At 42.7% G+C, this 21,018-nt stretch overlaps 3 protein-coding genes across 3 annotated transcripts; 1 reads left to right on the top strand and 2 right to left on the bottom strand.

The window, feature by feature from the left end:
* Window positions 1-1,282: 1,282 nt before the first annotated feature.
* On the bottom strand, window positions 1,283-6,697 carry LOC109473673 (mixed lineage kinase domain-like protein). Its single transcript, XM_019773628.1, has 10 exons — window positions 6,218-6,697; window positions 5,278-5,398; window positions 4,737-4,889; window positions 4,303-4,477; window positions 4,053-4,165; window positions 3,580-3,791; window positions 3,000-3,136; window positions 2,674-2,723; window positions 2,313-2,456; window positions 1,283-2,069 (listed from the first exon to the last, which is right to left on the bottom strand). Exons 1-10 carry the CDS (start codon window positions 6,581-6,583, stop codon window positions 2,029-2,031), a joined length of 1,512 nt encoding a protein of 503 aa, XP_019629187.1. The 5' UTR covers window positions 6,584-6,697; the 3' UTR covers window positions 1,283-2,028.
* Window positions 6,698-7,678: 981 nt separating this feature from the next.
* On the bottom strand, window positions 7,679-18,159 carry LOC109473668 (aminopeptidase N-like). The gene is made up of 22 exons (XM_019773622.1): window positions 17,982-18,159; window positions 16,532-16,757; window positions 16,144-16,288; window positions 15,753-15,908; window positions 15,348-15,465; window positions 15,017-15,143; window positions 14,504-14,658; window positions 13,870-13,983; window positions 13,592-13,726; window positions 13,229-13,294; window positions 13,038-13,103; window positions 12,432-12,613; window positions 12,177-12,262; window positions 11,847-11,989; window positions 11,649-11,704; window positions 11,274-11,424; window positions 10,996-11,072; window positions 10,674-10,781; window positions 10,112-10,279; window positions 9,552-9,692; window positions 9,031-9,112; window positions 7,679-8,679 (listed from the first exon to the last, which is right to left on the bottom strand). The coding sequence occupies exons 1-22, from the start codon at window positions 18,141-18,143 to the stop codon at window positions 8,533-8,535; spliced, it is 2,811 nt and encodes a 936-aa protein (XP_019629181.1). The 5' UTR covers window positions 18,144-18,159; the 3' UTR covers window positions 7,679-8,532.
* Window positions 18,160-19,123: 964 nt separating this feature from the next.
* LOC109473344 lies at window positions 19,124-20,721 on the top strand. The gene is made up of 3 exons (XM_019773209.1): window positions 19,124-19,187; window positions 19,339-19,448; window positions 19,747-20,721. Exons 1-3 carry the CDS (start codon window positions 19,124-19,126, stop codon window positions 20,719-20,721), a joined length of 1,149 nt encoding a protein of 382 aa, XP_019628768.1.
* Window positions 20,722-21,018: the final 297 nt, after the last annotated feature.

Raw genomic sequence — 21,018 nt, 5'->3', positions numbered from 1 at the left:
TATGTCCTGTGTTAAGGGACTGGACGGTGTTAAACTGCTCGATGTGAAACGTGATGAAAATGCAAAGATGTATTGCATTCAAGATTAGCTAAACATAATTTTTACTGATGCATATGTATAAGGTTACTTGATTGACAGAATATAGATATATTTGATTTAGTTCTTGGATCTCACCAAGTACACTGGGATTTAGATGGATACACCTCTATATAAATTTTAAAGGTTTCCCACTGAGGTTTTGTGATTAACGTTAACAATACCAGTCCATTATATTATATATCATGAGTTCTAGGATAACGGTATGAGTAAGTAGTTTAGACATACAGTACATTGCATTTAAATTAAGCTCTGCTGGCCCAAAGCACTTAAGTAGATTAAACTTAATCTCTGTATGTTAGGTAACTATTTAAAACCTACATGAGGATTCTTTCTGTCTTTGAAAATAAATTTGACTGAATGAAGCTTCATGCTTGAGTATAAGTTGAAATTATCGAAAATGGCCACGAATGTAACTTATTTGTGAATAGTATTGAATTTAAAAGTCGCAAAAAAATCTTGTTTTTTTACGCCAACTTGTGTTTTTAAAGGACTGGTGATGATCAGATACGGCTCTGTATATGAGCAAGAAAAGTGCTAATTATTTACCCTTTGCTTTTGACGTTACCACCTGATCAGTTTTGTATTGTTGGTTCCAATCTCAAGACATTAGAGGGCAGGTCCCGTATTTCCGGGTCATGGTTTCGGTGGGTTTGGAACACTGGACTGGAAGAAAACTGTAACAAGCGTATAGTGCCTGAGACTGTATTCAATTTGGACTACACCAGGGTTGTGTGCGGAGAGTGAATTGACTTCTAGTACTGTGATAATGGTTTTTTGGACTGGCATAGAGCGTTTATCTGGGGAAATGAATCCTCTATCTGAAAGAGCTACAGTCAACAAGCGTTCCGTCTCTCGCCTTGCCACCAGACTCAGCCTGATCAACTCAGTACTCGTCAAAGACGACTCGTGGGGGTAGTGACAAAAAAAAAACACGGCCATATATAAAAAGCTAACGATCATTCCCCACAACCTCTGCTTGGAGAGTAAAAGTTTTCCATATGATGATGACCCTTTGTAATAAAAAAGGACCATTTCAAATTCAAAATTTTAGCAGCAGATTTCCCTTTACGTACATATGTGTATACATGAAGCGTTCGGGAAATACAATAGACTTGCCCCGTGGTTTCTTAGCCTGCTTTGTAAAATATGCGTTGCTGTCATTAAAAACTCGTAAACGTCTACATTAGGAATTCATATTTTAATGTTATTGATATACCTCACTTTATGGCGTTCTGAATCTGTCAGTACTTTTCATTGTACATAGCCTTTTAAGTCTAACTATATTTCCTTGGCTACTTGCATCTCAGCATGTAATATTCCATATGACGTTTCACACAATCAGAATGTTTACACTACCATAACATCAAAGGAAACTAATCAAGTGTTGCTGTAGCAGTGAGATTTCTATATGGCTTAGTTAGACTCATACTATGTATCATACTTGCTGCTGTTTTCGTTAACTTCCATGATTTTGAAGATGTAATCTCATATCTAATTGATATCGTCTGCGTGAATATATATCTGGCACTTATAATGTGTGGAATAAAGTTTTCTTTACAAGGATGCTGTGACCATGTTAAATGTCTAAACACAGTGAAGCAGCTCTGTCCGGATGGTGTGCGGCTGCCAAGGCACTGTCCGGCGACCAAATCCAGGAGCGAGTCCGTTAACGTGTTGATACTTTGATTGTTCAATCTAGATGTTGCCGAAATATTTCCAATTTAGTAATTAAGGCAAAACCTGATCTTTTCATTACGTGCTGTTTATTACTTTCTTTACATGGATGCTGTAAATAATGCTGTAACAAGTTTTGGTCATTTTTTCGACCCTGGCAGGGGTCGTAATGCATGTATTTTGTTCCTCTGATGCAATCTCTCCACATGATTTTTAAAATATGCTTTACAAAGACACATGCGCGTATTGGAGACATCACATGAAGCTGTACAGCATCTGAAGCCTGTCAATGATATCTGAAAGAGAAAAGGTGGACGTTATATTTACATCAGTATTGAATACTTACCTCAACAATCAATATCTACTGCAAACGACACATTGGGGACGTTTCCTGTTGAACTTCTGTAGTACGTGTTCTAATTTCTTTGGATTTAAGTCACTTTCTCCTTCAAAAAAATTGTTTAAACTTCCGTTCTTTAATTTAGAAAGAGATCAGTCCCTAAGCTTGACTATTACTTCTAGTCTGGGAACAAACTTACCGCCTGTGAGAGGCCGGAGAAGCGGGTCGTGCTGCTTGCAGTCGCCGATGATGTCCCCGTACTGACTGGGGCATCCGGCTCCCTCCGGGACTGGTTCTGTTCCGTTTCTCATGACGTACTTCATGATGGTTCTGTCATCCATACCTATTGAAGAGACGAAATATAACAGGTACAACATCAATCGATGCAAAAACGTTGGGGTGATAGGGGTGGGGCTGCTCAACATACGTTTTCCAAACATTCATAGACATACATCATTTAATTATTAGTCGGAAGCCATAGGTATTTCTGCATGTTGTTAATCAATTAAAATACTTGACTAAAAAGCGGACGACAGTACTAGTATTTTGAATATGTCTACCTGCATAGGGCTCCGCCCGCGTGGCGATTTCCCACATCACGATTCCCAACCTGCAAAGACATGAACCAAACTTGGAAGTGTGAGGTGAAGTCATTAAAAAAGATTACGAGTTACGGTTGTAAGAGTATGACTTTCAACGAAAACATTATCCAGCATCAAAAACGATGAAGAAAACAATTATTTTGTGTTCTTTGACCCTGAAATCATTAGCCGATGAAAAAAACTTCTCTCCTAGTAATATATATAGAGTTCTTTATTGCAAGTTCATGCCCGAGGGCTAATTGCAAACGGACATATAATAATCGTCAGAAATATTACAAACTTACGCGAAGATCTCGCATCTGTAGTCCGTGGGGTGGTTGATGTCAGCCAGCTGCTCGGGTGCGACGTACTGAAGCGTGCTCCTCCGGCGGCCTGACCTGCCAGCCGACGACAGGGTTTTGGTGAACCCGAAGTCAGACACCTGGAAACATAGGATGTTACTATGTTAGTGCAATCAGAACAGTAGAAAAATACATGTAGGTGCGGTCTTGCATTGCATATATGCAACAGTGTGTTCTTTTTTTGTCCAACAGGATGGGTAGACAGGTATGTTTTCTGAGTCTCCTGGCACTTACGCTGGCTTGACTATATAGCTAGCCTCTACGCGGCTTCGAGAGGCGGCTGGAAAGAGTATAAATTGGCCAAAACGAAAGATAACATGCCGGGTGCGGCAAACTATACTCTCTAGCGGACCAATTCCCCTGGTAGGCTGGTATGTTATCTCTCTATTTGGCCAATTTTTACTCTTTCCAGTCGCCTCCCGAAGCCTGGTAGAGGCTACGGCTTGACTACAATAAACCAACTAGTTAACTTCATCAACGGAAGTTAACCGAACATATTTACAATGTTTCCAAGTTGTGACACCTTGACATGGAGGTCTTCGTCGACGAGGAACGTCTGTGAGCAGATGTTCATGTGCAGCATGGGCGGCTTGGCGTTGTGGATGGCGTACAGACCGCGCGCCGCCTCCAGAGCCATGCGGATCCGCCGCTTCCAGGGCAGCTGCAGGCCGGTGTTCTTCAGCACGGTCTTCAGGGAACCCATCATCATGTACTCCATAATGATGAGGTAGTTACCTGTGGGAGGGATAATATGTCAGCGATGAATGTCTTAGACTAGGTCACATCCTCCTCCCAATTTTACCACTTTTACGTTCACTAGAAGATACTGTCCTTCTGTGGTGCTGAGATATTCGTTCTTATCGATCTTTATTTGGACAGTCTTCATCTACATCTCGACCACTTCAATAGCCTTAACGGTTGCTGTCCGTAACTTGTAAATGCTAGCATGATTGCCATGTAGTCTGTAACATCGATTGTACCCACAGCTATACTGACCTGGGTCGGTACAGATCCCGTACAGTCGGACGACGTTCTCTGTTTCCACCTTCTTCATGATCTCCGCCTCCTTACGGAGCTCCCGTGCGACAACAAGGCTCATGTTCCTCTCACTGAAGGGCAGACATATATTTTTTAAATAATTTTGAATAACAGTTGTCACGTTTGCACTTCTAAAATACATCATAATTCAGTAGCTTTTCAACTAAAAACTACAGATACAATCCAATTAAAAGGTACTAGTACTTACGATTCGGCGCTGTTGTCTGGAACTTTAAGTTTCTTGACAGCGACTTCGCACTTCTGATACTGCGCCTTGTACACCGTGTCGATGCTTCCCTTTTCGATGAGCTTGAAATTCATCAACTCGTCCTTGGTAATGAGCTTCAGATCGTCCACTGGGTGGGTGTTCGGTTTGCCCGAATCTATGTCACGAAATTTAAAAATAAAAACGGTGGTAAAGGTATTTCCATACTCTTCCATACTACTTCCAGGCATTTACTTTTCTCCATACTTTAACAACGCGTGTGTAAAAATGTTTTTTTAAGATGTAACCTGATAGCCTCTACCAGACGTCAGGAGATGGCAGGAAAGAGTAGAAGTTGGCCAAATAGAGAGATAACAGCCCTCTCCTTTATAACGTGAACAATTTGACGGCTAGAATTTAAATGTATCTCTACCCACCTGTAACGAGAAGTCTTTGAACTCCCTTGCGAATTTCTTCCAATGCCTCATCAGTCTTTTCAGTTTTCGCTTCCATTTTGTTGTCCAGTTCGTCCAGTTTATCCCGTACCCCCTCAAAGCTGGTGTCCATTTCCTGCTTCATGGCTTCCCCATCTGTTGGTATTGTTTATTAACTGTTACCTTCACTTCTTTTGAAAATGAAACCGTTAATTAGCAATGAGGCATAAAGGACCTTGTTAAGTAAATACGTTATATCACGACGAAAAAAAAAGAAAGTCGGTAACAAAGTTCCTCAAACCGAAATATATACGGAGAACTTAGTTGAAAGAAACCTTGTTTACATAGAAGGGACTTAACAGTTCATAACCTTCTTAGACAATATTGTTGAGAGAACTAATATATACCTTCGAATTACGTTTGAAAATGCATTGACGTTTGTTTATGATATCTACTATAAACCCGCTCCCTCGATGGTGGTCGACTTTGCCAAACATGTACCTTAATTATCAACAGATAAGCCACTATTGGCATAACAAGTTACCTGTCTGCATCTTCTTCAAGAGAACCAGCATCTCATTCCAGTCATCGTTTTCATCTTCCTTATCCTCTTTCCCTCTCGTCTCTTCGTTAAACATGGCGTCAACGTTCCCTCTGGTTTCGGCCTGGGAGAAGGAAATGCAGTAAATTCGACAGCTTAATTTTTAGGTGTATTTGGAGTTTGGGTCAAAAGTAGAACTAATTACGTACGCCCTGCTGTTTAACTTTGTTATCGGTAATAAGTAAATATCTTTTTTAACCTTAATTAACTGTCACGCTAAGTATATATTGAAAGCGTTATGATTATAAAGTAGATGGCGGAAATACGTCACAGCTCCTTACCCGGAAATTGATGGCTTTGTAATCACAACTTACAGTAGAAAACTTGTTTCACTTTCAAAGGAACGAGCCTGAGGGTGTTTCTAACTTCATCAAATGTAGTGTCTTTTTTTTTCGCTGTAGTAACCTAACTGTAGACTCTGTACATGTAGGCTTCCGTGATAGGACACCCAGTCGACAACGATGCCCTCACTTTCGCCAGGGTTAATTTTTAACGATTGTAACAACTTAACGTACACGTCAGAACACCGGAAGTGAATCATTATAAGTTTGGGAGATACCATTAAGTACATTTCTGGACACACGGAAGGTGATCACACATTTACCCTACGTAGTGTGCGAATTCAATGCATCGTTTACTGACTTAAAACATTTTACCATAGAACACAAAGAGATAAAACACTATGGCAACCCGTTTACAAGACTGGGTCACCGGCACGGTACAATTTACTGACGCTGGTTATATGTAAATCCCCAAGTGCCCAGTCACCTTTCTCATTTTCATACACGGCACCAGTACTTTTCATCCTTGTCATCTTACATTACAAGTATTACTTCTCATTTCAAACTTTTGTACGAAAGAATCACACAACCCAGTTTCTTACCTGCATACCCATAGTCAGGACAGGTACGAGGTCGCTCAACCTCTGGTTCAAGGCGTCGAAGTCTTCCTTCACCTGGTCCCGTGTCCACACCTTCTTAATGGTCCCCATCTTCTCCCGAAAGGTCTGGATGTAGGTATCGGCAGACCTCAGACAGCTCAGGAGCTGTTCCAGGGCGTTCACGTACGACTTTTTAACTTTCTCGTCTGCGATCTGGGTGTACACGTCACTGACAACAGGCACGATACTGTCCAGTCTCGCCTGTAGCCGCTTACAGCGTTTCTTGTTACATTTTACCTCCTCCACGACCTTCGCTATAGTCTTGTAAATGTTAAAGATGGTAGATAGAACTGATATCGGGTCAGACATTTTCTAGATTCTCACCAGACGACTCGATCTGCAAGTCTCTTCCCTCTCGTCTTACTCGGCAATAAACCCGGAAGTTGCAAGCCGCTAGGCCATAGGTCACTGAAACAGCACTGTAGGGGTGGTCCAAAACGTTGGATGAGCGCCAGCACGGTTTAAATCAACTTATGATGATGTATTCAATGTAGCTTACAAATTAGACATGATAGAAATACGTTTAGTGGCAATACATATTCATTGGCGGTCTGATCATGCATTTAAGAAAAGCCAAAAAACAGTTTCGATAGTATTGGTATAGTCCACTTTTCCCAAGATGCCGTTCGGCGTGCATCAAGAGATTACTAATGACATGCTAATTTTGGCATGCCATTCACTCGGCGGGCGGGTCGTCTGTCCCACGGGAGGAGATTAAAATGGGTCATGCTGTCCCGTGTAGGGTTAGGTTTATACAGCCGTCTAATCAGTCACGTCTCACAGTGTCTATAATACGGAAAGTGAGTGAGTTAGTGTCTATAATACGGAAAGCTTTTCAATATTTCAAGGGCAGCAATAACCTATGGTACAATATGTACTTCAGTGAAATTATGTTTCAACCTTGGACGCTTGGCTGACTTCGACATGGCTGAAGAGCTGAGAAACTGAAAGCAAAACCCGCAGACTGACTCAGCCCCCAGCGATGGATCAAATGCCATCAATGGCTTCTCAGAAATGGCTTGGTTTGACAGCTAGGAAGGATCATTGTGGGGTTGTGTGTAGCCATGCCCGTATCTTGTCCTCTTCTCCGTTATCAATTCCAAGCAGTTTTTACTCAATTTCATCATTCAAAACTAGTTGGCAATTGGTGACCTGAGTGTCACTAATACGATGTTAATGAGACATGATCGTGTCGCACACATGTACACGCCGTGACATACGCAATGCACTGACACAAACACACGCGCACCGTGACACACACACACACACACACACACACACACACACACACGCACGCACGCACGCACGCACACACACACACACACACACACGCCGTCTTTCACGGTTCACACGATTTCGCTTAAAAAACTTGGTATTGAAAGAGACTACAGACCAAGGCCTAACAGAGTGCCACGTTATATTCACACAACACACATTGTGTCCAGCACCGAATGTTGGACTCTTTAAACTTATGTGCGGCTAGTATATGGTCTATCACGACTTGCTTTGTGTGGAACATGCAGTGTCATTTTGTACTGTGCGGATACAGTTGATTAACAAATGACATAATCATTAAAACTGTGCTTAACATCAATATTTGTTTTGGCACGTTCACCATATCAACTGAGTAGATATTTTATCCCACTTGAAAAGGCACATCAAACTGTAATAAAAAAACGAAACAACTTTGAAAACCCAGTCCTCTTTTGACTCTCAAACAGTTCCAAGTGCAAAGTGCTCATTCTAGCATTCAATCTGTAGTAATGGCTCATACTCTGGGGGAAAATTATAAGAAAAAGGCAATTTCAAGCAAATCCTACTACTCTTTACATTAAAACCATTAGAGTGGAAAACTAGAATATCTCGAGAAACACGTTGAAGATGGTTCCCTTCACCCCTGACCTCTACCAGGCTTCGGGAGGCGGCTGGAAAGAGTAGAAATTGGCCACTATATATGTATAATACAGGGATAACATGCCGGGGGAGTTGGTCCGCTATAGAGTAAACTGTTGTAAGAAACTAGAGGCGAGTAGAAACAGAAAGATGGGGGATCGAACCCACGCCAAACCTGGGCAAGAGTTCACACCCCGACGCTCTAACCATTCGGCTAAAATGTCTAGACCAGTCAGACGTATCAGTTGGTAGCGCCTATAAGTATGCACTGTTACACTGTTTTCTACTCTTTTCAGTCGCCTTTCGAAGCCTGGCAGAGGCTAGCTTCATCCGCACTCCCGATCCCCCGAGCCGCCATCTCTCACTCAGCCCTGTGCCTGTGTGAGCCACGTCCGGAGCTCGGCCTCGTTGTCCCGGCGCCACCGTATGTTGGCCCGTGTTCCCTCCACGGCCTGGGAGAAGGCCTGGGTAGCCGTGCCCTGGTTGGGATGGGCCGCCAAGAAGGTCTCCAGCTGGGTGACCGGGTGGAACAAAACGCCAATTCTTAACTGTTCATCAAAATTATACTCATACAATTCAATATGTAAAACACGTGAATCCGGTTTCATGTGAAAGTTGTTTCGTAAAATAACATAAATCGCATGTTGATTGTATCTCTCCAAGGGTGTCGTAATCACTTGTCCAAGTTCTACAGTTCAACATTAGATTCACTCTTATATCTTTCATAACACATGAATTAACAGAATCTTTCCCCTACCAATTTTCTCTATTAAGTATATCTTAATATCACAATGAATTTACATATTAAGATGTCAAAGTTTCTTGATAAACGTCTTGTAATTTGAAACAGATCATGGTCTCACCTGATCTAGGTCCTCCTGGGTGCTGAACTGCCGTGTGACGTCCTCCACAACACCAGTCATAGTGAAGGAAGTGCCGTCATAGCTACAGGTGATCAAATCAAAACAACAGTTAACCATCCCTCCAGAACATGCACTAGTCCTATCTAAACCAAGCCGTATGTAAACTGGGACTTACTGTGTACTGTTTCCTGTTTCAGTTCTAAAAAATGGGGTCGGTAGGTAGGGATTATCTTTCTTTCTTTTTTATTAGACTTTTGCGATCTCTAGTGATCCAACTTATGCAATACAGTTTACCAAGGTTTCAATGTCAAAGTTGGAAAACCGATTGTACAACGTTTTATCACTCAGGTGTCAGATCATGGAGCAAGAAAAACTTGATCAGCTCGAGAAAATATGTCCTTTCATGGTCCCCCCCCCCCAAAGGCTATGGTCGGCAGTTTGTTCTGGGTTCGGTCGGGAAACAGGAAACACAACATTTGTTCCCTAGGCCTAACGGTAAGTATCAAGAGCACTGTTCTCACTTCTCAAAGTAGAAGTCCCAGTTGTCCCTGAGGAAGTTCCAGGCCAAAGACTTGCCGACACTGTTCCTGCCGACGTACCTCACCACCAGCGGGGCATTCTGTCTCCGTATCAGACTGTCGTCCTTACTTCTCTCCATGTAGCTGGGGTCACAAAAAACTTGTTATACTGGTACTTTATTCACTAGCCTGAGTGTCAGCCCTTTTAGCTTTCGTCCCCACCCCACAATCCGCTACCAGTCAAAAATAGCGGATCGTGGGGAGCGGACGAAAGATAAAAGGCTGACACTCAGGCTACTTTATTCCCAGCGTATTGTTTGCAACTAAAAGACGTGTATCCCTTTTGTAGCGTATGATACTATCCTTGGAAGCAAAAATTTTGTCTATCATATTGCAGGTACCTTCTTCTTGAAACAACGTTGCTGTGAAAGCAAATAAAGCATTGCATAATCTATGCTGACTATTGCAAGGGATATACATATCATTAATTGATGTTGCAAATAAACAACACGTAATTCAATCAAGGATATCAATTTGTACAATGTTAGAGACGCCATACGTACGTGTTTAATGTATCGGTGTCCTGAGTGCAGCCCAGGGCAGGCAGCAGGAGAGTCTGTTCAGAGGCTTCGGCTGTCAAGTACTGCTGCCAGGCGAAGTCCCATTCCCGACTGCCGCCATGCTGGATGGCCGTGCAGTACACCGTACTCTCCAGCCTCTCAGGGATGTGACTGTTCAACAAACACAAGAATACAACTGGCTTCAATGCCATCTAGAATGGCTAGGTATTAAGACTACTTCAGCGAAGTATCGTGAACAAAATATGTGCTGAAGCAAAAACATTAGCCACAGTTTGCTGAAGAACGGAACTGTCCTTGGTGCTGAACGCCATTTACACACGGGGTAACTAACCATGTAGAATGGATAGGTATTAAGACTACTTCAGCAAAGTATCGTGAACAACTTTGTGCTGAAGCAAAACATTTGCCACAGTTTGCTGACAAACGGAACTGTCCTTGGTGCTGAACGCCATCCACACACGGGGTAACTAACCATTATAACGCCGGATGCAAGCCGATAAGCGTGTTATAGGACTACCCTACGTTAGATAATAGTGCATCTTACCTATTGTTGTTGGTGTTGATCCACTGATCAAACATCATAGTGGCGTTGTTCACGCATCCGCTGTTGCCGTACTCACATGCAGTAGAGATCGCCATGACTTGGCCAACCCTGGTCAAAAACAGACAGCATAATCTATGACTGCTATGCTTTAGATAGGAGACACTTTATAGTCAAATAGTTTTGATGGAACTTTTGGGAAACATGCCTGTTTCATTACAATACATATATATTACTTATCATGCAAAAGTGCGAGTTGATCTTGTTGATTACACTCTTACGCAAGGCGGAAACTTGATCAGTGCATTTAAGAATATAATCTCACTCTGTGTTATAGTCGCCTGGTAAGAGAGTCCAGCCGACCTCCTCGTAGAATGGGGTGATGAGTTGTCGCATGTAGGGCTGGAAAGCAACACAAGAGAGCAATGTATTCTCCTATTACAGCAACGACCCTGTAGTTTTAATCTCGTCTGAGAACATGACCTCTATAAATTTAAAAAAAATCAATCCACCGTAAATGAACTAAAAGGAATAGAATCAGACAAATCAACACAAACAAAAGGTACCGCTAGCTACGCTCATATCCTGTTTATTATCACCTACCTGCCATAGGTTGGAGATCTCAGGTACAGAGCCCACCACAGTCTCGATGTACCCTGTAGCCCGTAGCGCCATGCTCCACGGTATGAAGTGTCTATCCTTGACCAGGTACTGCGTCATGCTCATAGCCGTGGTCAGGTCCAACATACCGGCCCTGTAGGTACAGACGTGCGGTAAGATGTTCTGCTACTTGTTCGAGAGTTTACTGTTAGCTCTGCTGTCGTAGATTACGTGTCTAGAATAAGCATGTTACTCGTACATAAGCATTTTACTCGTACACTTGTTTGGCGAATTTTTTTCTTCAGTCTATGAGATATAGTACGTAGAAGTGGCCTTCAGGCCCTTTTGTGACCTTTTTTAAAACGTTTAATTACCTACCTTGCAAGGTTAAAGGCATCGTCAACAAGTGTTCCTCTGTTGTCGGCAGGGATATCCTGAAATAATTTTGCACGTGTCATTACAGTATAAAGACCTTCAAGTTCAACGTAAAACTGTAAGTATCTTGTGTGCAACACTATGACTCGCTTGTGTCCAAATGGCAAACGTTTCATCGGATCTAGTATTTTTTTCATGTACCTGGAAGGTATCGCTGTTGAGATGGTTGGCCAGGAGTTGCCAGTTGGTCGGGTCGTAGTTGACCCTGTAGAAGCCTGCATGGTTGATGTTGGCGAGGACAAACTGGCTTGCAGCGGCGCCCTGTAGAGTTATCGTCTTAGTGCCTAGGCCAGGAAATAACGAATGAACGTCAATATACGTAAAAATGTGTGTCTACAAAACTGAATGCTCAGGTTATACTTTCCCTAGTTAACATATCGTTACAGTAGGTAGTAAACAGGTTTGAGGCCGATAGCTTAACGAAAACGTAACATTATGAGTCATAATGACTACGGTGAAACTAAAGCATACCTTCATTAGGTGCCATCCACGTCAGTACCGGCGTGTTTGCAAGGTTTGCTTGGGTTAAGTAGGTCAGAGGTATGTACCATCGGTATCTGTAAAATCAGTGCACATTTATCATTGAACTACAATCTTTCAGACGAAAACATACATATGAGCTTTCCATCAATACGCGATCCCCCCCAATAAGTGGCAACATCAAACAGGAGTCCTAGCTTACGTTACAAGTAAACATTTCATCATTGAAGTTTGGGGTCAGCTTACCCGAGCTCTGACGTCACGGTGACAACAGAAGCCGAGTCGACCAGGAAGTGCCGTTGCGTCACTTCCGCCGTCCCTCTTGTGTAGTCCCTGGTCATGGTGACCACAGGATAACCCATCTGTATTGTCCAGGTGTCCATCACAGCTTTCACGTCCAGGTCGGTCTGGCCGTCCTCTCTGGCGGCCTGCCGAACGACAGTTCAGATAAAATAAACAGAACACATGTTGGTCAATCAAAATGTAGTGACGACTGATATGAATGGCTCATGAAGGAAAACCCTTAACATAATGGGAGATCATCAGCCAAAATTAAGACACGGGGCTTTTATGCTTGAAGTCAGATCACAAGCAGGCATGTACATGTAATTGTTGGTCACCAGATCTAACGCTACAGGATCAAAGAAGAACTTTAATTATTGCACGACAGATGTGCACGGCACAATGTATGGCAACGGCTATTGACCATAGTACAAAAATAAACTTAACATCCTAGTTACTAAAACATCAAGTGCTAGTATAATATAATATACAATCAAGTAGGGGTAATCATGAGTGAAATAGTAAACAGACACTAGCCTACTTATGGGTATCACACAGTAAAATTTTTACCGTAGTGAGCTCCGCCCACAGTTGATCCTGCACTGCATTTCCGTACGCGTTTTTGCTGAGATAGTTCTGTCAGAGGAGAATGTAATGTCAGTTTTCTAAAGCGGCATACTATAACAGTGCTTTCAGTACGTTTACAGAATGAAGAAAAAAGCTCATAATACCATATGTTGTAGGTTGCTTGAAACAAATACCTTCAAAGCCTTCTTGAAGGTGTCTTCTCCTATGAAGTTCTCCAGCATTCTCAAGATAGAAGCTCCCTGTGGTAAACGTACGTACAGTGGCTTTCATACATTTCCAATAAAAAGTTAATAAGTTTTCCTTTGTATATAAGCTGACAGTATACTAGTACATTGCAGATCGCTACGGGATCCAAAACATACTCGGACCGTCAAATATGGGTATATGCAAATTTGACGTATCATGCGGAAGAGTAGCGATGTCAGTTAAGCAGTTAACTATTTGGCTAAAGGATACTACTTTTCAGTGAAAGGACATAATATGATGGTTCTGTGTCTTGATACTATAACCATACTGAAAAATATGAAGGACATTACCTTGCTGTATATAATACTGCCGAATATTTGCGTGACGTCTTCCGCGGTGTTGACTGGTCGGTAAACTGGATTAGATGACGTCAGAGCGTCGTCGACCATGACGGCCTGGGATCTGTCATAAGCGAAGTGCTCCATCTGAAAAAAAAAAACGTTAAAATGACTTTACTTGACAAACTTAACCAAACAAGACAATTCCAGAGAACATAATAGCCAACAGAGTGTAAAAGACTTCACGCAAATGATAGATTCATAAGAGAGGAATTCGAAATATATCTCACCACATTCATCGCCGGATCTACGAAGTCCAAACCCTTGTACTGGATATAACTGGCGAAGCCCTCGTTCAGCCACGTTCCGTCCCACCATGCCATGGTCACCAAGTTGCCAAACCACTTTTATGGGAGGGAAAACAGAACATGCAACATGGTAAGGGTGTATGGCTCTTTTTTATATGAGTGACAAGATTGAAAGATCATCATAACATGAACAAAACGATCAGAAATCTCCTTATCAATATAGCCAGTACCATGTGGTTGAAGTGGGCCGTGACACATGGCAGCCACACTTTTTGCCTTTACGTAGGCTAGTTATGGTGGTACCCTGTGTATGGATGGCGTTCAGCACCAAGGACAGTTCCGATAGTCAGGAAACTGGGACAAAGTTCATTTGCTTGTCACTTAATACTACGGCAGAGTTTTCAAGTGGAAAAACTTAATCAATTGATTCCACAATGCTATTCAACAAGCAAATTAATTGATAAACTTGATTTTTTTTTCATTTTGCATCAGTCTGAAATGCATGGCAGTGAAGTGAAACTCGTATGATGCCCAATGTTAAAAATTACCGGAAAAGTTGAATGTAACACTGAACGCGAATCAACATTTTCTAACCGATAATGTTTGATTTCCTCACCATGTGAGCCAGCTCATGAGCGATGATGCGCGCTGTGGCCTTCCTGACAGTAGCTGACGGTGAGTTGGTGTCGTACAGCAGTCTGGTCTCTCGGTACGTGATCAGGCCCCAGTTTTCCATGGCTCCAGAGTTGAAGTCAGGAAGGGCGATGTGGTCTTGGGTTCAGATGTTTTAAAAGAATACGTAAAAAGATCAAAACCAATTTTTACGTGTCCAAGTTTTCTTTCTTTCTATTTTCTTTATTTCAGGTAAAACGCAAGTATCCATCAAACAATACTAGTACATAAAATAATAACAAAACTCTAATGTATATTGAAAAGACATACAAATAATAGAACAGATAACCTAGTTGCATAGTAACCCGTAACTGTGTTTAAAAAGTGTTATGTTGTACTGTACATTGAATGCCATTACGTAGACGCAATGAAAAGTAAATTGCGAAATAGCTAAAGGTACAGCTACAACCAGACGTACACGTGTTCTTAATCACTAAACACTATGTGAAGTACTCACCGATCTTAGGTAGAGGGAAGGGCACGCCGAAGTAGTCTTCGAAGTACACCACGACCCTGTTAGCCACGTCCAGGGCGAAATCACCCATCCCGGCAGCGATGTACTCAGGACGGGCCCAGATACCAGTCTGTACGTGTGCGATACAAGATCACTTCTATATGCTATTAACTCATGAATGACGACCTTTATTGCACATTTTTGCCACACTTGGCTAAGCACAGGCTATGCGGGCTACAACAAAAAAGATGAACAAATACAGTTAACAGACACAAACTTACATGAATGTGCCATAAAACGCGGGTTAAAAGAAACTAGATATCGCCATACTTACTGCTATCCCTGTTGATGTGGTGGCGTTGATAGAGTCAAAATCACATATACCGAATGCCAGGAGATATGTCGGCATCCTGATCATCTTCTGGAACCGGTCAGCGACCCAGCCGCCTCCTCTGTAAACAGTTCAGCCGACAGAATTGGCTTTTGACGATAGCTAAGTCTCAGCCTTTTTAGTTTTCGTCCATCCGCTCCCCACGATCCGCTACCGGCCAAAAAGACTGATGTCGCACGCGTAGCGCATCGTGGGGAGCGGACGAAGCTAAAAAGGCTGACGCTAATAACTCTATGTCAAGGCTGCGAAACTTAAAAATTCACATTCGATAACTCAATACAACTTTTTTTACCACCAGAGCCATTACCAAATCTCTGCCATGCGGGCTATACAAAATACATCTAATACCTGCTTTCGGAGGATTCAAGGGGCATGTTGGACAGGGCTGTGTACTCCTGTTGATGGACCACAGTCACAGTAAAGGTGGCCTTGAAAGATGGTTCATCAAAACACGGGTAGGCCTTCCTGGCATCCTGGGGCTGGAAGTCCGTTATCCCAAGGTACCTGCGAATGAACAGTACGATAACACTGTATTAGCCTGTTAGCTTTGGTCCGCTCGCCAAGATCCGCTTGGCGGGTAGCGGATCTTGGAGAGCGGACCAAAGCTAACAAGGCTGGACTCCAGGCTAAGATTGTAAACAGTCTCACATGGGTTTTAGGACCTCATGTCTTCCTCCCATTTCTCTTGAAGCTGTCATAATATGAGAAAAGTTGTAATAAAGATTGTGAAAAAGCACACCTTCTTTGCCCCTGTTCGTTGACATAGGATGACCTGTAGAAGCCGTTTAGCACAGTCCGTATTGTACCGCGGAAGTTGATGGTGACGGTGTAGACTGCACCCTCTCTCAAACTTTCGCTCAGCTCCAAGACGAGGAATTCATTCTCTGGCGAGGAAAATTGTAAAAGTACTTAAGATCACAGTATTATAGACATTTTGTGTTTGAACATATTATCGTTACCATCGACAAATTAATAATTACAATGTGTAAAGTACGACTGGACTGCAAGCGTGCTTCCTATAGGCCTATCATATTTGAGTATTTCAAAATTGTGGCAAGAAGCACTAATCCATGTCCTTCCATTTTCTAAAAAAAGTCCAAGTTTATCTATTTTGATAAGAAACCCACCAGGATAAAGAAACCATGACGTCACAGAGGGCGTGTCCCCGCTCCCTTGTACGGTTGGCGGAGAACTCCTGTCAATCTCCTGCTCCGAACTGTGGAGGATGACGTATTTGGTGGGCGTGGCACACCTGACAGAGATGTCCACCCGGCCAGTCAGGGCGAAGGTCGACAGGTCACCTCGTACTTCCACATCGTAGTGGACGGGAATCAACGTGTCCGGCAAGCGAAACTTAAAAAAATGAAATTTGGAAGACAAATGTTGTGACTTCTCTTTAAAATGTTGCTCGACAGTCTATTGAGAAGTCGTATGGGGTGTCCATATGTGATTTTAATCTATAGACGCTACAGACGCTACCTTATGTATACATGTAAAGCACCCTGTCTTTGAACACGCCTCTTATTGTACATAGCAAGTGAGCCAAACGACGGCCGTGGTAAACACGACTAACGGCTCTTTGTTAGACCAGGCCACGATCACGTCAACACTGGCCCCACACAAAGAAAACGCGAACTTTTTTATCAGTTTATGAATGAGTTCACATCTAAGTGTATTACAGGTCAAACGCAGTAGTTGGTTAATGGCTAACCAACCCACAGTTGCATAACATGGTTTATCAACATCCGCATAACTACCGCATGATGCAAGAACTCCGACCGGCGGCTTCTTACCAATTTCTCCATCACATGCGAACTCATGATCGGCACTTTGACCTGTCTTAGAAAACTACATGATATACTGCAGTAACGGTTCGCGACATCTTCTATGTTTGTCTTATCGCCAACACGCAAAGTTCCTTTTATATAGCCCGTAGTAAGAAGTCAATATAGTCTTCTGCATATTGATTCTAGCACTTATTCTGTGTTTGATAAAGGCCAACATCTTAACACTCCCTACGATACACACGCCAAGTGGGCGAGGAGAATGCGGCTTTGTAGATTTAGAACCACTGTACTTCAGCTTTACCCATCACGGTACTACAATATTGATATTGCACGGTAATATATCACTGTCTAAGTTGAGGATACAAGGGAGGAATACGTGGTTTTTACTATTACTCTCTTGCATGCAGTCATTTCTAATACATAATTTCCAAATGGGTAACAGTGCATAGTTGTCTATTACTATGTTATGTTTAAAAGCGTTTTGATATGCTGGTCTAGCGGTTGCAAAAATCATCAACAGGACATATTTTTAGCACTATGTACAGGTCGTGTTTGTGTGTGTATGTAAAGAACTTTCACTGCTTCTACATATGGATGGCTATTAGTCTGTCACATATATGCGACAACGCTTTGGAAATATGAACGTTCGAATGTGCATCAAAACAACTAGTACGTACTAGTAAGCAGATTCAAAATCTGTAACTTGCTCGTGACTTGTTTCGTCCATTGCAAAGACATTTGTATTGCAGTGTGCAAACATGGCCTTGGTAACAAACGTAGTGAAACCCACCTTCTGCCAGGGTTTGGGCTCGGGACCGGGTCTCTGGGTCTCAAACACGATGACTACGATGAGACCGATGCACAACAGCACCACACAGATCGCCAGGACAATTTTCACGCCGTACTTGTCCCACGTGCTCGGCGCTTTCTCGTCCTTCTCACTTCCTGACATTTTGAATCGTGTATCCGAATGGACTAGGAAAGCAAGCAAATGTACTAACCAGTCAGAACTTGTAACATCTTCGGTACGAAAATGTGGGAGTAACTTACATATTATATTGAATGTGATATCATTAATCGGAATTTTTAAACAATACTTATACGTATCTTTAAGAACTTTTTGGATCCAAACGTTTTCATTTTGATGCATTCAAGTGTACACAATATCACTTCCACCTCAAGAGTAAACATACGCAACGTCAAACTTTGCATGTACAAAAAGGGCGTCAGAGTAGATAGCGTAGATTTTCTATTATAAATAGCTTAAGTTCCAAGTTCCACCAATGTGTTCCATTTATCACTCCTGTATATATTAACGAGTAAACACAGAGAGTATTAAAACATACAGAAATGCCCATTTCTGTAGGTGTGGTGGTCTCACCTGTGCGTGTTTTAATGGATTATGTATTGTTTACATTGCAGTTCGGGACAAGGCACTGCTTGTTCCCAGTCAATAGGGGTAGTGAAATTACTGTTGCACGCCCCTTTTCTATTGTTCAGGCAGGGTTAGCTTAAAGAATTGGCGCCCTTTAAGATAGATGATTGTTTACACAGGTCTGACAATAACTCCGCATTTGTTGGCTAATTCACTAATTGGGGCTGTAAGTAGCACAAGTGTATTTTCTTCTAGCCCCTACTATTTGAGTGTTATATCTTTCTCTATGCGCTTACACGAATCAGATTCTTTGTCTTTGATGGTTGAACTCGACCTTATCCAGACCCAACTAGATCTGTTGTTCCAGAATAGCTAACTATATAATAGAATGTATCAGTCAGATCCTTCTAGAACATTATTCCCCATAGTTACAAAAGCTTGTCTTAGAAACCAACGCCCGGCGTTTGCTCTTAGAGAATCTTATAAAACAAATATCAAAGAACGCAAGAAAACCGTCAAGTCACACAAACCTTTATAACCGTGGTGCAACCGTGACGATGCCGGAAAGCCTTACACCTGAAACTTCTCTGCGCCAAGCAGATTTGTTGATGTGCGTGCCAGGTGAGTACGCGTACGGAGCCATACTACTAGTACTCTCCTTTACGGTTCCCTGAATTAACCGTTATCGCAGATCCCAAATCTTAGGGTGATGTGGCTTCTTATAGGAAAGTTTATACCAAGAGCCTTTTCGTATCCACATGTGTTCTCTCAGAGTTCCGCTGCAGAGTGCCGCCTAAGGTGATGTGGAAGATGCGGATTGAGGGTCTTCACGACCACGACTACACGCCGTCATCCTGGCTGCAGGACCTGAGGCGCAGACCTGTAAGTAATTCTGTTTTTGTGCTACTGATACTCTAAAGTGTTTTAATGAATTTGGTGAACCCAGAAGACGTGAGATAGCATCATTTCATGTCAGTTTCCATCGCTTTCTCCTTTTTGCCCTTGCCATTAGTCAATAAAGTACCTATCCCAAGCAAAACCTAGAAAATTCTCTTTAAGAAAGACGATTTACTCACTGTTGCATCGAACTGAATCATGATCTACGAAGAGATACTCAATTTGGCATATGCCATTTACTGTCAGACATAAATTGAACATCTCGACATCATCTATCTTCCAGAACAACCGCCCCTGCCGTTTTCTCAGTCGCCTGCCCTTCTCGAGCCCGGAAACACCGGACGATGGAAGTTCTTCCAGCGGTGAGTCTAGCTGCAGCTCCGGCAGAGAAGACACGTCTGCTGATGACCTGTCTGGAGATTCAGATGCTGGTGGAGAGTTGTCAGACAGCCTAGGTTGCTACAGGACCATGGAGATTGGTCCGGATACCAACACGTCCTTGGCTGGTCATGATTCAAAATCAGCACAACTTATTACAGAAAGTTTACGCTCGACATCAGAACAAAACAAAGTCTCTGGGGCATTCCAACAGGCCCTATCTGGAATGGTCGATGCTGCACAGCCTGTTACCACACCGTCTCCGATGTCTTTCCTAGACATTCCAACGGTATATGACAAACCACGTGTTCGTCCCTTGACCAATGCAATTCTTGCCACAGAATTCGCTGGCTCTTCAGCATCATCCATATTTGCGGTGAAGAAACGTCCAAGTGACGTCACCAAGCCCAGTCTCGCAGCTGCTTTTCCGAGCGAGAAAACTTGGTCTTGTCCTGTGACAACGTTGGGTCTTCATCCCCACTTGGCTCCCCACAGGGACGGCTTACAGACAAGCAGTGCCAGTGCGAGAAACAAGGGAGGTTTTCTTAACGTAGAGACGGCAGCATCATGTCAGTATGATACACGTCCGCCGTCTGGAAAAGCGACACACACTACTAACCCTGCGCACGAGAGCCTCATATCGTACTCAACGGTGGAGTCGATACCAGCTCCATCAGGGCACAATCACGCAAAGTATGACGGGTGTGGACGGCAAACGTCTATATTCACCCAAAGCAGGAAGCGTGCGGCATCAACAGTTGAAAGTGTTGAGAAGAGTACGGAATGCCTCGGCCACGATACTACAGCGAGCAAGAGACGAAGAATTCACGACTGGCTTGAGGAGACTGACATCCGGTACACACGGCAGAATGATGCATGACGGAACTATACTCAAGAGCTGCCATCATGTTTCAAGGTTCCAAAAATGGGCGTATAAAAACGAATTTTACATTTCCACATCTGGTTATCTGGTTCAACCTTTCTGGTTCAATCTGGTATAAGGATGAACATGTGTGTTTGTTGTTCATTTTATTCCACCCAGAGAGCAAAGTATAACATGGTGTAAAGGCACCACATGTGCACAATATCACAAGTTCCAAGTTTATAATACAATTCGTCACATACATACGTTTTGTCACTAGTCTTCCTTACAAAGTAACTTAATTTCCAAACTCTA

This window comes from Branchiostoma belcheri, unplaced genomic scaffold, assembly GCF_001625305.1.
Source record: "Branchiostoma belcheri isolate BF01 breed outbred unplaced genomic scaffold, Haploidv18h27 scaffold3, whole genome shotgun sequence".
Taxonomy (NCBI): Eukaryota; Metazoa; Chordata; class Leptocardii; order Amphioxiformes; family Branchiostomatidae; genus Branchiostoma; species Branchiostoma belcheri.
Note: the sequence above shows the minus strand (reverse complement) of the source record. Positions and strands in the feature narration are given on the sequence as shown.

Coding starts and splice junctions, on each gene's coding strand:
- LOC109473673 (XM_019773628.1), bottom strand. CDS start 6,583: ATGTCTGACCCGATATCAGTTCTATCTACCATCTTTAACATTTACAAG. Junction 2,724..2,999: donor TACAGATGCGAGATCTTCGC/GTAAGTTTGTAA, acceptor ATGTCTTTGCAG/GTTGGGAATCGTGATGTGGG. Junction 2,457..2,673: donor GCGGGCGGAGCCCTATGCAG/GTAGACATATTC, acceptor TCTCTTCAATAG/GTATGGATGACAGAACCATC.
- LOC109473668 (XM_019773622.1), bottom strand. CDS start 18,143: ATGTCAGGAAGTGAGAAGGACGAGAAAGCGCCGAGCACGTGGGACAAG. Junction 14,659..15,016: donor CTTCCCTCTACCTAAGATCG/GTGAGTACTTCA, acceptor TCTGAACCCAAG/ACCACATCGCCCTTCCTGAC. Junction 13,727..13,869: donor TAGATCCGGCGATGAATGTG/GTGAGATATATT, acceptor TTTTTTTTTCAG/ATGGAGCACTTCGCTTATGA.
- LOC109473344 (XM_019773209.1), top strand. CDS start 19,124: ATGCCGGAAAGCCTTACACCTGAAACTTCTCTGCGCCAAGCAGATTTG. Junction 19,188..19,338: donor TTTGTTGATGTGCGTGCCAG/GTGAGTACGCGT, acceptor GTGTTCTCTCAG/AGTTCCGCTGCAGAGTGCCG. Junction 19,449..19,746: donor AGGACCTGAGGCGCAGACCT/GTAAGTAATTCT, acceptor TCTATCTTCCAG/AACAACCGCCCCTGCCGTTT.